This window comes from Eptatretus burgeri, chromosome 16 (genome assembly GCF_056783735.1).
Source record: "Eptatretus burgeri isolate ZD-2024b chromosome 16, Ebu_testis_v1, whole genome shotgun sequence".
Taxonomy (NCBI): domain Eukaryota; kingdom Metazoa; phylum Chordata; class Myxini; order Myxiniformes; family Myxinidae; genus Eptatretus; species Eptatretus burgeri.
In genome coordinates, this window is record NC_140976.1 from 60,555,926 (window position 1) to 60,572,744 (window position 16,819).

A 16,819-nucleotide genomic window follows, 5' to 3' on the forward strand; every position below is an offset into this window, starting at 1 on the left:
CGATGTCACACAAGAAATAACATTACTGTACAACTGTTCCAGCAGCGCCAGTTACTTTTTTCATAACCGAAGTGCTGTCCTCATTTCAGCCCTGCTGAATGAGTGCGTTTTTGTCACCTCATCAATTTTCAAGGCACTATGCGTCTTTTGTGTCCCTGCACGGATCTGGCCCTTCATCTGATTTTTACTTTTCGATCTCGCCAAGGATCAGCCAGAATTCCTCCTTATAAATCTTGCAATCGAGCAGTGCAGTCGACACATGGTCTGAGATCGTGTTGAGCTTATGCCTCTGCGCGTACACGAATCTCGTCATGCTTTTTAGCCTTGATGGCCAGGCAGCGCCTGACATATTTGCCAGCCACACCAAGTAGCCTGCATGCCAGGGTGGCCACTTCCATTCCAAGAACTATTGGGGCTGCGATAATGGTGGAGAGGATGCCAATGCCTCCAATTACCAATCCCATACCACCAGCCACCAAGGCTGTATCCACTCCATTAACTGCTTTAACATTGTGACGGTACTTTTTGTATAGAGCAGAGATATGAGTGTCTACCTCTAGCCTATCCTGCCAGCCTTTCTCCAAATATAATATTTAAAATTTCTTATTTTGGTGTTTACGTGCACTCTGATAGTGGGTGAAAGCTGCAGAGCGGGACGTTGGCACCTTGGGCAAAAGTTGTCTTTATTCTGTGTTAATCATGAGTCGTGCACAACAGTTTCTTTAATAATCTTTTATTCAAAGTAAAAACAGAAGTAAAAAGAAATTGATATTACCAAAAGCGTAATTTCCCTGAAAGGGAGAAAGCCTGCGAACAAGCGAATGATTTGAAATTGAGAAGACTTTGAAGCACCTTCCTTTGATCTGGAAGAGGAAAAGCCGGCGGGGAGTACGATAGCATCTCGAACCGAACATCGCTACAAGCGAAACGAATTCAATTTTAATTCTGTTGCATTTGCCGAATTTAAATTAATCTGTTGAATGCCAATTTAAATTATGCTGGGCACGTGCACCAAGTTCAGGCTGGTACAAATATGTAACAGGACACCGACCCGTCGCGATGACTCAGCTGAGGAAGATGATGTTGAGGTATGAAGGTAAGCCAAACCCACACCGTTATCTGCATTTCACTTCAAGAAATATTACAATAAGTTATTGAGGTTGGACGTCTCGTGCAATTCCAGGAAGTCCCGCTGCCCAGGTGTTGAAGCATTCCCGGTCTGATGAGAGAAAGCAGAACTCTGTGGTCGGCCTTTGTGACTTTTTTTGCAAGTGATCGGCGTCATATCAACTTGTTCCATGATCCATCAATTCTTTCTTTCTTCTGAAGAGACATCATGTAAGCCTCTTTGCTTTGTGGTGATCTTTGCACACCCTAGAACAAAAGAAAAAGCATTGTGATTTTTTTTAGAATGCCTTCTCACCAATCATTTGACTACTAGGAGAGTAATCTTCTCAAGTGTTGTGGGTAAACAAATCAAGTTCAGAATAATCTCTGCTGGCTGAGGTTAAACTTGGAATGCAGTTTTTTTTTGGAAACAGGAGAGTAGGTTTTTTAAATAGACGTCTATTTTAATTCCCTGATTGGATAAAAATGGCCCACGTCGGAACAAAGTTTCATTGGTCAAGAAAATTTCAGAACCAAAAAGGTTCATTTTGAAATCAGAAATGTGAAACCCTGTATGGGTACCAGCTTACTGGAAACAGGGGCATTGTGCACCCATCAGTGGCACAGCCATGCTTCCAGAAGTGATGTTTCATTGCAAGGGCTATACTGGGTGGTTTATCATTGCCTTTACATGAGTAGTATAGGCAGGAATTTGGCCATCGTGCCAGCAATAGCCTGGCCTACTCTTAATGAAGGATCATTAATGTTTTACATACCACAACTAATGTCGACAGACAGCATTCCCATTTAACATCCTTCCGAGGGACGGCACACACATTGATGAACTCGCACACATGTGAAACAACAGGTTGATAATTTCCAGTTGGTGTAGGATTCAAACCCTGGCAGGACAGCTTTGAGGTGAGTGTGTGTACCCCCAGGCCAGGAAATGTATATATATATATATATATATATATATATATATATATATATATATATATATATATATATATATATATATAAACTTTGTTTTAAACAAAAGTTGCAATGTAATAAAAAATATTTTAAGTGAATTCCTATAACCTGTTTTCAAAATCAACCTTTGAGCAATCCACCTCTTTTGTCGTCGACATTTCAAACACTACATTTTTGGTGGTTTTGTTGCTGTTTGAACTTTTCCCGGATTTAAATTTCACTTTAGCATTGCATTTATTATTAATTCAGGGCATTGTGAAATTTCCCACTGACTGTCTAACTAAAGATGGTGTGATGTCCTTCGTGGGCCCACATCGTCATTTTTTTTGAAGAAAAAGGAAAAACTCATTTGTATAAACGTGATGTCATACTAAACCCACGACATCACCGATTAACAAGCTTTTTATAATGGTTCTGTGGTGTTAGAACATAAGTTCTGGAAATCGTTTTGGATAGTTCCCAAGCCGCTAATGTGTACTATCGTTTCAAAAAATCTGCACAAACATTGAAGTTTTCATGCAGCGTGTTGTAGGCCCTATAATGTTTACAAACTTGGCAATGCCACTCATATCCCCGACTGGGATTTCTTTTTTTTGTCACCACTATTTCAAGAGTACATTGTTGGCTGTGCTGCTGAGACATAGCCGTGACTTGCTGTGATTTTCATGGAGAAAACAGCTCGGTTCCATCTATGGTCATGCATATTTATCTGTACACATTGTCCCATATTATTATACACTGGCTCACCTGAGTCAGTTGTTGGCTTTTTTGTGTACCTTCCAGGCAGAGGTCATGGTTCTGCATCTGAACATCAGGGTATTTTGGCAAATCATCGTCGTTGTTTTTCCAGAGGGCAGCTGGAAGAAAAGGAGGAACAAAAACAAGACTTTAATACTCATGGAGTATTTCAGGCTCCGAGCAGAGCTTGTACAAGTGTTACACAGAACGTGGATATTTATGTACGTTTTACGTGCTGAGAAGGACATCAGCAGATAATGCACAGATCAACATCGCATTTGGAATTCGGATCTATGATCCCATAATCAAGGGCAATGTGCTGAGATGGAAAAATAAATTGGCCAACACCAAGCGAACATATCAAAGGGCATCTAAAAGATTAGTACATGTTACCAATTTGGTTTAATCCTCTGGATAATAAACATTATACGGTGTATTTGAAAGTGACGTAAAGGAACATTTGGTCAATATGGTGACCATGGTGTAATAAATGCTGTCTCCATCACTTGTTATTACCTCCACCACCGAAGGTGGAAGGAGGTTATGTTTTCACCCCTCTGTGTTTGTTTGTTTGTTTGTTTGTCTGTCTGCGTAAAGGTCAGGTATGGGAGCATGTGCCAGAGCAGTGCGTCGCTGCGTCCATTTTCCGCCGGTACTCCAGGGGCCTCCGTCTGGCCATCCCCCAGGCAGATGCCTGGCCCATTCCCATCTCCTTGACATGCCAATCAACCTGCTGCAACCACGAGGCACGTGGTCGGCCCATTGGTCTCCTCCACTCACGAGACTCCCTCGCTGAGAGAATCTGATGAGCAGGATCAGCGTCAGGAAAACGAGCCACATGTCCATACAGCCGCAGCTGACGCTCACGGACTATGCAGGTAACAAATCTCATTTGAGTCTCTCTCAGCAATCGCTCGTTGGACACAAAGTCCAACCAGCGATAGCCAATGATTCTCCAAACAGACCTGGTACCAAAGGAATCAAGTCTCCGTCTAAGATCCTTGGTCAGAGTCCAAGTCTCGCATCCATAGAGCAAGACTGGAAGCACCAAGGACCTGAAGACTCGGACTTTCGTCCTCCCGCACAGGTACCGGCAGCGCCACACCCCATTATCCAGTGAATACATGACTCCCCAGGCCTGACCCAGACGTCGATTGACCTCTTACTCACAGCAGGCAGAGACATGAATATCACTGCCAAGGTAAGTGAATCTCTCCATGACCTCAACATCCTCACCACAAACAGGACAGCGGCATCCAAGATGTCATTGTTGTTGTTGTTGTTGTTGTTCTTATTCTTCTTCTTTTGGCTGCTCCCGTTAGGGGTCGCCACAGCGGATCATCCCTTATGATCCGCATACTGATTTGGCATAGGTTTTACGCCGGATGCCCTTCCTGACGCAACTCTGGACGCCAACATCCAAGATGTCATTGAAAGCCTGAATCTTAGTTTTGACCCTGGAAACCCATAATCCCAGCGCCTCTGACTCCTCGTTCAGCACCTCAAGGGCCCCCAAAAGGATATCTAAAGTCTCCGCAAAGATGACTGCATCATCTGCGAAATCAAGGTCAGAGATCTTAACATTCCCAAATGATGCACTGCAGCTTGATCTCTGACATCCTCCCGAGAATCCAGTCCATACAAGTGCTGAAAAGTGTGGGGGCCAGTACACACCCCTGACGAACTTCAGTAACAACTGGAAGTAAGTCGGAGATGGTACCACCACATCTCACAAACTCTCAGTACCAGAATATAGTTCAGACATCAGATCGATCAGTTTTGGTGGCACCCCACGAAGACCAAGAATCCTCCAGAGGGCATCACGATTCACCGAATCGAACGCTTTACAGAGATCAACATTGGCTACAAGCAGCCCCTGCCGAAACTCTCGTCTGCATTCGGTGAGGACACGAAGTGCAAGGATACGGTCAATCGTTGACCTCTTTGGTGTAAAGCCTGACTGCTCTGGATGCTGGTGCTCAAGCAGATGGTGGCGAACCCTATCTAGAATTATCCGAGCAAAGACCTTGCCCGGCACTGAGAGCAGCGTCACCCCTCGGTAGTTGTTGCATTCTTGGCATCACTTCCCTTTCCAGAGAGGGACAACAAGGCCCCTCTTCCAATCAGTTGGGATGATGCCTGTGTTCCAAACAGAGCACAAAACTGCATGCAATGACATGAGTGCAGCATTTCCACCAGCCTTGAGAAGTTCAGCATGGATGCCACAGATCCCTGGAGCTTTACCCCATTTCAACCGATTCACCACAACCTGTGTTTCCACAAGCGAAGGTGGACCACAGTTGATTGGAGGGTCAGCAACAGGGATTGTAACACCCCTGACGTGAAACTCGACAGCTGGCGGATCAGCCTGGTACAACTGCTCAAAGTAACCAGCCCAGCGGGCCTTCACTTCAGACTCCTCTGTCAAGAGCCTACCACCATCTGCTCTCACTGCAGTACACCGAGGGATGGGCTTGGATGAATGCAATGCGCAAATTCCCCTGTAAGCGGGATGAGAATCCCTTGACCACAGGTGATGTTCTACCCCCTCACAGATTCCTCGCACATAGGCCTCCTTGTCCAGCCCTAGCACACGTCCAGTTTTACGTCTCATCTCCCTGAACAGCTCAGCTCTGCCATTCACCCTCGCCCTGTGACTCTGGTCAATCGTATCCAGTGTCTCTTGAGACAAAATTCTTCTTTGCCCTAAAGTGAGTTCCAAGACATCCACCGGCAACATCAAGGACGGTGATCTTGAAGGCACTCCACAACTCTTCAGGACCTCCAAAAGCACCCAGACTCCTCAAATCTCCACTCAGCCTGTTCACAAACTCCTCAGCTACCTTCTCATCCTTGAGCTTGCCAACATCCAGCCTAGGCTGGGATAGTACCATTCTCCAGGATTTAAGGTGCAACTTCAGAGTTGCTACAACAAGCCGGTGGTCAGTATTGAGGAACTGAGCACTCCGGTAGACCCTGCAGTTGTGGATCATCCTCCTGCGACCATCATTGAGGACATGGTCAATCTCCTTTGCCACACCGCCAGCGTTGGAATACCAAGTCCAGCGATGAGCTTGTCGGCGCTGAAACCATGAACCGGCCACCCTAAGTCCATGACTTCTTGCAAAGTCAAGGAACTTAGTGCTATTCTGGTTTACAGTTCCTGGCCCATGGGGACCAACACACACCTCATACCCGTCCCTATCAGTTCCAGTCGATGCATTGAAATCCCCCAAGACTAGAAGTGTATCTCGTCTGGGGCACTGATCGACCACAGACTCGAGTGTGGCGTAGAATGCATCCTTCACGGTGAGATCACTCGCCTCAGTCGGAGCATAAACAGAGACCAGGGAAATGACACCTAAGGAGTGACGAATCCTTCGTCTCATAATACGCTCGTTGACCGGTGTTACCTCAATTATCATTGGGGTCAGCTTATTGTACACAGCAACAGCAACTCCTTGGGAATGGTAACCATCAGAGTGACCAGACCAATAGTAGGTGTAACCACCCACCATGATCTCACCGCAATCCGGTCTCGGAACCTCAGAGAGAGCTGCAAAACCGATGTGCAAACGCTTGAGCTCAGATGATAACAGAAACAGGTGATCATCCTCTCTTCGGGATAGGACATTCCAGGCACCCACCCGAAGGAACCGCCTCAGGTTAACCCAAGGAGACCGCCGTCTGCTGAACGACACCTCAGCCACACCCCGACACACTCTCCCGCAATCTGACCCAGGAATGTTACCCGTGGTTTCCCTCCTATCATCAAAGATTGGGGGCCCCGAAGGCTTTGCCCCAATCCCGTCATCCGGTGAGCTGCCCTGCGAAGGGAAACTGCACAGGAGGTACTCCCACGGAGTGGGTTTTCAGATTTCTTTGCGTTTGTGTTTTGCGGAATGAAGCGTTTTACGGTGGCCGGAGTGCAAATCCTGCCACCACCCTCCTAATAAAAAAGTAACCCAACTGCAGGAGGACGTCTGCAGACACAGTTGGGCACTAGATATGGATGGCCGTTGGCTCACAAGGAGCTCCTCCGCCCTTTGACAGGTTTTGTTTTTAATCCTGCTGGGTGTCCATATCCAAACACCCTCCTCACCAGAAAACCTGGTGGGGGAGACGGTTTAGTCGCCGACAACCCGACCATCGAACAGGTTAGTACAGGTTTACATGGTACCTGTAGCAAGTCAGGTACCATGTAAACCTGTACTAACCTAATCTGGCCTGACCTGCATAAAGGATATCTCAAAAAGTTGTGGATGGATTCGGACGAAACCTGGTGGACACGTTGGGTGTGTGACAAGGACGAATTGATTCGATTTTGGTGAAGATCCGAATCCGGATCTGGATACGATAATTATTTAATTTTAAAAGTGATTCTTCACCATTGAGAGATGGGGCCAAAAACGATATAGTACTGTATAGCATGATATTTCAAACATGTAATGGACCCGATTTGTTCTCGTGGATCAGGCATTACGTGGCGGAGGTATGTGCTCTACCGAGTACCCTTCTAGTTTAGGATAAGGATTTGCATTCAAAATGTTGGGATGCTTATATTCCCCGAGACTAATTTACGACGTTGGAGTGTGTCGTTCAACCAAAAAATCCACACAAACAGATCAAAAATTAGAGGGTTGTGACCGAAGATTGCTCATGGTTCACGGTATGGACAACTCGTAATATTAGCCAATTGGTAGCATTTGAAATTCTGCCTCATAATGAAAACAAACCTTCTTTTTTTTTTTTCCAAAAAAGCAGGACACCAAGACTAAACACCTAATACCTCCCTCCGTGGACCATATCGATGGTTTCATAAAGATGGGGGAGGGAACACAATAAGCAGGAATCACAAAGAATGAAGAGGAACCTGTCAAACCCGCTTAACAAGTCACAAATACCATCTCGCTAATTTAAAATGGAACTTAAAGATACCGACTCCCATGGAAGAAATATAGGACATGAAGTGAGGGTGGGAGGGAGAGAAAGATGATTGGGGTAGAAGAGGGTTGACTGTCCCCTGATCCGAGGCATCTTTATGAAAGACACAGTGGCATTGTTCATGTCCGCCAACTAATGCCGGCAGACAGGACACCCAGTTTAACATCCATCCGAGGGACGGCGAACACATTGATGCCTCGCTCGACCTACAAAATGCCAGTATGACAGTTTAGAGCTGGGTTGACATTCAAACCCAGCCGAGATAGCTTTTAGGAGAGTGGGCACACCTCTTAGCTATCCTGATTATATATGTATATATGTATATATATATATATATATATATATATATATATATATATATATATATAAATATATATATATATATATTTATAAAGAAAACAGAACATGCAGTGTCAGGACACTGCTCGATGTCGCTTTCCTCAGCTGTAATCCATGGATCATCACTGTTTCAGGGTCTACTCCAGTACAGCTCCTCACGGGTGGCCCCAGTAGCACACGCACCACCAAACGGAATCGGTCTACATGCTCACCACCAAATATATAAACACACCAGACCTGCCTTTACATATGAATGGAATCGCTCTGCACTCGCCTCTACCTCCAGATCCACAATGAGACTGTTTCTGCTGTTTCCTGTAATTGTGTCACGGTATTCTTGACTTGCTTCGATAACGCTCCAATCATCTTGAGGTGCTTCAACATGAACGTTGCCACAAAACCATGACAACCCACTTCCACTGGTAGCACATCACACTTCCACCCACGGTAATCACACACTTATCTTACCACTTCATACCTACACAACTTTGTCTCTCTTCGACCACACTTGGCACATTCTACTGACTCAGCCAATTTCCACCGCAGTTGGCATCTGGTTACACATTGATTTAAGTGCAAAGATTAGTCGCTGTGGCTCCATCTTCCACAGCGATGCCCAGCTAACCTTCTTCTGCACAACCATCTCCCATGCTGTCCATGCTCCTTGCTGAGCTTGATTTCCAGCTTGAACCGTTCTTCTCTCCTCTTCCATACATTTAATCTCTTCGATCACCAACTCTCGTCTCCCACCTGCACTCACCCGCGGCCACCGTTTCTGATCTTTCCAACCAAATCCTTTCCTATCTTTCTGCACCGCTCCGATGATTTCCTTCATTTGCAACCTACTCTCCGCATCTTCAACCATCCTATGAACATCTCACTTACTTCCCGTTCTTATCTTTGGCCCCAGTTCACTGATCACTGGGTCTTTTGAATCTCGAAGCATCATTTGGAATCTGGCTTTCCCAATCTTGTATTCTTCAGCTAGTGACTTAAATGGCAGCTTTATCTTTGAACTTCTCCTGTATAACACCAAACTATCTAACATTTTTGGCAAACCCAACCATTTTTTAATGTATGAATTGACCGTCTTCTCCATCCTCTCCACTCTTGTTAAAGCAATCTCATATGTAGGCATTATATCCCCAGCCACCACAAAATGAAGCTCTTTCATTTGACTTTTCTTCAAAGAAAGACTCCTGCTCTTCTTTGGCTTAAATTCCATCCGGCTCCATTTAATGAGCTCTTCTAGTTGCTTCAACAACATTTTAGCTGCTTCCAACTCAGGAGACAGAATGGTGATGTCCATTAAGGCCCTTATTGGTGGTTGTGGGTTTTTTCCCCCACCTTGAACTACACCAGTTGGTACTCCTTTTGTCCCACAGCCATAACAAACAGCAATGGTGAAATCACACACCCCATTGATATGCCATATATAATATATGAAGCTCTTTCGATGTACTCACTGACTGATATTAAAGATCGGCACCTTCCGGGTGACGCAGAAAGCTGAAATTTTGTGTGTCGATGGACAACGAAGCCAACACACCAGGAAAAAAATCCCAGAACCATCAGAAAACATGTGGAAATTAAAATATAAATAACTAGAAGGGCACTCGGTGGAGCGCACACCACCACCACCACGTCATGCCTGATCCACGAGAACATATCGTGCCCATTACATTTTTGAGATATCATTCTATCCAGTACTATATCGTTTTTGGCCCCATCTCTCAATGGTGAAGAATCACTTTAAAATTAAATAATTCTCGTATTCAGATCCGGATTCGGATCTTCACCAAAATCGAATCAGTTCGTCCTTGTCACACACCGAACCTGCCCACAAAATTTCATCCGGATGCATGCACAACTTTTTGAGATATCCTGCTCACAAACAGACAGACAGACAGACAGACAGACAGAAAGGGGTGAAAACATAACCCCCTTCACCTTCGGTGGTGGAGGTAATGAAAAATCAAATGCAGGTGAGCAACCTGAGACAATGGGGCAGCACTGTTCATGTGCTCCAACATACTTGATCTTGTAAGTGCTGGATGGTTGGTGGTGTAAAAGCTGCTTGGTTGCAGCCTTGATAACCATCCATCTAGCACAAATTAGACTTTTAAAGTTTTCAGCATGTTTGGTGTGTCCAAAGTTTGTGAGTTTCCATTTTAACATCAGTCGTGCACACCAACAACAACTTGCAACACAACAACAATTTCGCTTCCTCGAGTTTGAACGTGAATAATCACAAAAGAGTAAATAGCTACAGGGGTATTAGCGCGGGTCCTTGTGCGGAAACAACAACCACACAATCACCTTGTCGTGCACAACCACACAAGGTGCCACCACTGAACACGTTCAATAATTACATCGTTAACCTTGTCAACTCAAAAAAAACCACTCCAACCGAACGGCAACGTTCGTTAAACGTCTCACTTCTGATGAAGAGGCTGTTGGAGGCAGGACCACAGAAAAACATGGTGCTGGGTCGCAGGTGGTGCTGGGTCACAAGTGGTCTCGGTGGAGGAGAGTTTGCAGTGAAATGCTCTTCGTGATCCGGGCGTGTGGTTTTAAACCCGGGTGGGAGTGACGTCATTTTGTTTGTCCGGCCCAATGCTGGGAACACATGACGGTGATGCAAGAAAAGAGAACAGAATGCAACATTTGCAAAATCTGCTGCAGGGGTAAAACCAGGGATTTACTTGATGAACAAAAGGGGAGGTGGGGACAAGCAGGGTCGGATTTGGGGGAGGGGGTGAGTTCTTAGTGGTTACACATTTACAGTGTTTGCTCCTCATTGAGGTTGCCCTCAACATTTGTTATCAACATATAACTTCGTGTGAAGTTCCTGTAAAATTACTTTCAAAAAGTGTTGAAATGTTCTCGCAACGAAATACTCAAACTAGTCAACACAAACCAAAAATACTACAACGTTAAAAAAAAAAAAAAATATATATATATTATATATATATATATATATATATATATATATATATATATATATATATATATATATATATATATATATATATATATATTATATATACATGGTATCCGAAAATGGATGTAGCAAAAAGAGCGTCAAATAGTTTGATTATTATTATTTGAGATACTGATATAAATTTTATATGTCTATATATAATAGACTTGTAGTTTGTATATTAGTGCCCCAGTAGTTTCAATGAATGACGATAGGTTTGCTCTCCGTCTGTCCGTCCATCCGTCCCACCTGTGGTTGTTCAGACCTTTTTTCCCCCCACATCCTTTAACATAATCAACTGAAACTTGGTATATGGTTTTATTATTGATAAGTTACAGATCAAGTTCGAGTTTTATGACGTTTCATAAATTTTTCATAGATTTATGCCCTTTTTGGACTCCGAAGATATCACACGATCGGTAAGGGACAACATGTATAACAAAGGAATTCTCCCTCTTGTTTAGTAAAAAAAAAAAAAATTGATACTTGATTTAACTCATCATTAAAAATGAGGTTTGATTTATAAAATAAAATAAATAAAACAAGTTCATCCGATTCTATCTGATCAATTAATTCTTCATAAACATTTACTCTTGTTTCATAATCTTGTTCCAAAAGTTTATGAACTGTTTGTATTTTATAACATTGAAACCTCAATTGTTGATGAAGGATGCCATGAACAGAGAGAGCTTTTCGGAATGTTTAACTCAAGTCATCCTTTCTATCTCTATCTCTCTCTCAACTTTTTAGGGTTCTTTTGCTGAATACTTCCACAACAACATGACTTTGTTGGCCTTCTGGCAGATTTCCCCTCCAGGACACATCCTGTACCCTCAAACTGATCTGCACATCTTCATACGGAATGTCTTTCAGGCGCTGTTTTTTCATTTCATGCTGACGGCCCTGTCACACCTTGACGATTTATGAAAAATTTGTCTAAAACGCTGGTACACGTCGAATACGTTATGGGTACGTTTTGTCTACGTTAAGAGCACACTGAAAAACTGCCATATGTCGTAGTACGCTGGCTTTAAACGTTGTACTTTTGGGTTTTCCTCCAATTTTTTCATGCTTGAAATTTTACGACGTATGCCGGCGTATGACTCGCACGTTCCGCTACACTGGCCATAAGTTGTAGGCACGTTATGCGATCATTGACACACGTCGAAACGCGTTACTTGTAAGTTACTCATAAGTCGAAACACGTCGAGGTAATGTTTAGCGTACCCGAAACTTATTTCTAACCTATGAGTAACGTTTTGTAAGCACGCTACACGAACATTGTTCACACTTTGCAACACGTTACTTGAAAGTACTACTACTACTACTACTACCACTACTACTACTGCTACTACGACTACTACCAACATCGACATCACTAAATTCTCTCGAACTACGACAACTACTAACATCGACATCACTAAATTCTCTCGAACTACTACTACTGCTACTACTACTACTACTACTAACATCGACATCACTAAATTCTCTCGAACTACTACTACTACTACTACTACTAATAACATCGACATCACTAAATTCTCTCGAACTACTACTTCTACTACTGCTACTGCTACTGACATTGACATCTACTCAACATGGAGTCTGGAACACTGACGGGTTCCTCCTGTGAAGCCCATTTGTATATACCAATTCCCCTAAACGCTGCCAATACGCCATTATACGGTAGCTGTAAGTTAGAAACACGTTCAGTAAGTTCTGTGGTCATCCGGAAGATGCCAATCTAATTTGTCTGCATACGACAATGTGCATTTGAGATACGCTACACATAGGTTCAAAGCACACCACTAATAGGTTCAAAGCACGTTACTCGTAGGTTAAAAATTAAGTTTCGGGTATGCTAAACATTACCTCGACGTGTTTCGACTTATGAGTAACTTACAAGTAACGTGTGTCCGACGTGTGTAAACGATCGCGGAGCGTGTCGAGAACTTATGCCAGCGTATGCGGAACTTGTGAGCCATACGTCGAGTACGTCGTAAAATTTTCAGCATACTTGAAATTTCACGACGTACTAGACGTACCACGTAATATGCCAGCGTACTTCATTGTTTTTCAGCGTGCTCCTAACGTATACACAACTTACCCATACCGTATTCAACGTGTCCCAGCGTTTTAGACACATTTTTCATAGGTCGGCATACGCTGGCTAAATCGTCAAGGTGTGACTGCAATGTTGACACTTCCAATTTTCAGGAGGTTATGATTTAAATCGTCGTGCGGCAGGTTTTTAACAGGCTACGCCACAAGTTCGTCGGCGATACGTGCAGCGCGCTATGACTAAGTTAAACTATCGTTGGGCATAGGTTGTGAACGCCGACAACAGGCTAAGCATTCGTTGGTATAAGTTATCTTTAACACAACGAAACGTTCTGTGCCCGTTACTAATACGTTATGCATACGACCAACACGTTATGAATACGACCAAAACTTAAAAAAAAAAACTCAAAACTTCAGCGTACGCCAACGTTTTACGTGCATTTTTATACGTTGCCATTCCTGGCTAAAACCTCAAGGTGTGACAGGGCCCTGAAAACGCCTTTGGGTTTGAATGGTTGAAGCACATTTATGTACAAATCTCACAATGTTTGCTTTCTCTGAAGGGCTCGTCATTTTCATCAGAAAATGGGGTTTCTCCTGAAACAGAAACAATCTAGATCTCACAAGTCTAATGCATGCACTCATATCAAATTTACGGCAATATCTCTAATAATAATCAAACTATCCAACGTTGTTTGTGATACATTCATTTTTGGACACCCTGTGTGTACCAGCAGGGACTACCCGGAGACGTCCAAGGAGCCAGGGGGTTCCCGGTACTGCCTGGCTGGGTGAACTTCTCCCGGTGGTGGTTTCGGCTGTGAGCGAGCAACAACAAAAAAAACCACACAAACAAAATGATTTATCAGATTTAAAAGTTTTCAACCGCAGAGGAGAATGGATTAGAACCCAGGCAAGACAGCCTCGAGGTGAGAGTGTGCATCTCAAGGCCATCTCACCGCCCTATGCACTATGCAAATGTCCTTCACATTTGAAAATGATAACGTTTTCTGTTTTTTCGAAAATATGACTCACAACAAAGGAATTGGTTCTGTAGTCTTGCAAAATTACAGATTATTGTGAGAGTAGATGTTTACATCCTCACTGTCGCTATTTGAATATTTTCCTCTGACAGTTCTCAGCACTATATCATGGTTGGCCAAATGTTCAGTAAAAACCGCACGAACCACAGTTTTAGAGGAGTGATGGGCATGGGTGTGTTGTGTGTGCATAACATTCACGAATCTGTCTGTTCTCAGACACAAATCTTCACCTGCTTAACGAATAACACCTTGCAGTGGCGTTCAAGATGTTCTACATTGTGTGTGTGTGTGTGTGTGTGTGTGTGTGTGTGTGTGTGTGTGTGTGTGTGTGTGTGTGTGTGTGTGTGTGTGTGTGTGTGTGTGTGTCAGTCACATACATGTTGGGTCACCTGATGAAGATCGAGTTATTTAGACTTTAGTAAAAGATTAAGAAGATTGATGTTTAGAGCTGTAGCATTAATCAACTCGAGAGTGCAGCACGCCAATGATGGGCAAAATGGCCTGATTTTGACCACTTCTGACACCAGTTTCGTCCCGTGGAGACTGTGGACCCTTTTGTATGTTAATTTCCATTCTCGAAACGCAATAGAAATATTTCAATGCAACCGGTTCGATTCCTGACATAGCATCGACCTTCGAACAGCCCGCTAAGCTCTGCCCCTCACCCCATCAAGGCGGGCACCCGACCAGTCCGACAGACTCGGCGTGGTCCTGTGTCTTGTACCGGTCAATCTCACACATATACAAGACTTCCCGCTCAGAGGGTCCAACATCACTGATATATTCCTGAACTGCTGGAGGGAACAAGTTTAAAAATGGTGGTTATACTCGCAGGGGTGCCGTGGCATGGAGGGGACCAAAATGGAAGAATGGAAGGGACTAAAATGAAAAAGGAGAAACAACAGTACGAGTGGAAGTGAGAGTGAGATCAAGTGGAGGGGGGAGAAGGACACATGGAGGTGAAGAATTGCTGCACACAAGCCGATTGAAGCACCAGCAAGAAGACTAGAACGGTGTTCGGTGGAGCGCACACCTCCGCCAGGTACGAACAGTTTATGGTTTGTATCCAACTGATAGGCCGGATCTGGATTTGGATGTGAACCAAAATCGAATCGGCTTGTTCTTGTCACCGACCCAAATTATCCAGCTAGTTTTGTCATAACTCGTCCACAAATTTTTGTAATAACTTGTTCAGACAGACAGACAGACAGACAGACAGAGGTGAAATCATAACCTCCGTCTACCTTCGGTGGTGGAGGAAATGAAGGGGGATAAAACAGAGAAGGAATAAACCAACTGACAACTAACAAACGAAATGAGGTTAGGGAGGGAAATCACAATAACGTGGAAAATGGGGAGTTTTTTTCAGAATGGGGTCTTTTTGGGGTAGAAGAGATCCATGATGAGTATGCATATGGGGGTCGTCCCATGGCACGCACTGCAACATGAATGGATGTCTCGAATCCGGTGCACCGTTGTTTGGTGGGATCCAACACCGAATGTGCAGTAGGTCCTACATTGCATTCCTTGATTTCAAAGCGAGGTCATATCCTCGTGACATTATATATAATCTATGACATGCATTTATTACTTCCTCTTTTGTCATCTGCAGGAATGTACGCCTGGTACAGAGTTGTGCAAGATATACAAATGAAGTGGTGCATCACAAACAGATCTCTCAACACAAACATTCATCTCCTCTCGGCCCTCAGGGTTCAAATTGCATAAGCAGTAGTATTGCTATGATGGTCTTTGAAGTAGAAATGCCAAGGATATACACCCCATCCACCCAAATGTCACATTGATTTTGTTTCTTTTGTTCAGGTGAGCGAGAGTGACGAAGCAGGTGCTTCACCTGTTTCATATTGAAGTCGTCGGGGGACGAAGTGACATGGACCGTTCAGGCAAAATTTAAAACTTTTTAACTTTGCTGACCTCGCTTTGAGCTGATGACGCATAATGATTTCATCATGAGTTGTGTGCCTTTGAGACAAGGAAATGGACGAGAAAACACCCCTTTGGGTAAAAACCCTTCGATCCCTATATCTTTCTAATTCTCATATAATGCCAGCATAAAAGTACAAAGTGGGAATTAGTGTGTGTGTGTGTGTGTGTGTGTGTGTGTGTGTGTGTGTGTGTGTGTGTGTGTGTGTGTGTGTGTGTGTGTGTGTGTGTGTGTGTGTGTGTGAAAGTTGTTGTTGTTGACTGTTACCTCCACACATGGGTGGGTTTCAGGAGATGGAAGAGAGACAGACCAAATCTTAAAGTATCCACCTCCATGTGTGTATAATATTTGTGTATTTTTTAAATATGTATAATATGTGTATATGTGTTCAGAGACATGACAGAAGTAAATAGACACCATGATTTTTAAAGAATATATTTATTGAACACTTGAAGAACATTTGATCCATTTTAATACGTACACGAGTATTTTGTAGACTTGCTCTTTGCAGATTTCAACGCTTTTACTCTTTCAGACAGAGAACTAACGAGTTCTGAAATGTTCTCTTGTGGGATTTCTGTCCAGGCTTCACACAAAAGGTTGAACAATTCTGCCCGTGATGTTGGTTTCCTGGAATTTTTTTCCGCACAACTCGATCCAATATGGCCCAGAGGTGTTCAATGG

General features: G+C 43.7%; 2 protein-coding genes across 14 annotated transcripts in view; one reads left to right on the forward strand and one right to left on the reverse strand.

Moving 5' to 3' along the window:
• Nucleotides 1-717: 717 nt before the first annotated feature.
• On the reverse strand, nucleotides 718-10,717 carry LOC147011162 (uncharacterized). Its single transcript, XM_085858728.1, has 3 exons — nucleotides 10,543-10,717; nucleotides 2,830-2,939; nucleotides 718-1,374 (listed from the first exon to the last, which is right to left on the reverse strand). The coding sequence occupies exons 1-3, from the start codon at nucleotides 10,700-10,702 to the stop codon at nucleotides 1,282-1,284; spliced, it is 363 nt and encodes a 120-aa protein (XP_085714854.1). The 5' UTR covers nucleotides 10,703-10,717; the 3' UTR covers nucleotides 718-1,281.
• Nucleotides 10,718-11,689: 972 nt separating this feature from the next.
• The window catches only part of LOC147011163 (ubiquitin carboxyl-terminal hydrolase 36-like), a 23,600-nt gene continuing 18,470 nt past the window's right edge, over nucleotides 11,690-16,819 (forward strand). The window contains exons 1-3 of one of the 13 annotated variants that reach the window (XM_085860467.1): nucleotides 11,690-15,696; nucleotides 15,803-15,848; nucleotides 16,015-16,212. In XM_085860467.1, the coding sequence (XP_085716593.1) occupies nucleotides 16,140-16,212 (73 nt within the window). In that variant the 5' untranslated portion in view covers nucleotides 11,690-15,696; nucleotides 15,803-15,848; nucleotides 16,015-16,139. Of the gene's footprint in view, nucleotides 16,213-16,819 lie in introns of all 13 variants that reach the window. The other 12 variants (XM_085860468.1, XM_085860469.1, XM_085860473.1 and 9 more) reach the window with 12 other exon arrangements.

Excerpts from the sequence above, each read along its gene's own strand:
- LOC147011162 (XM_085858728.1), bottom strand. The coding sequence starts at position 10,702 with ATGACGTCACTCCCACCCGGGTTTAAAACCACACGCCCGGATCACGAA. Across the intron at positions 2,940-10,542 it reads CAACAGCCTCTTCATCAGAA|CTGCCCTCTGGAAAAACAAC; the intron begins GTGAGACGTTTA and ends CTTTTCTTCCAG. Across the intron at positions 1,375-2,829 it reads AAAGCCAACAACTGACTCAG|GGTGTGCAAAGATCACCACA; the intron begins GTGAGCCAGTGT and ends CTTTTGTTCTAG.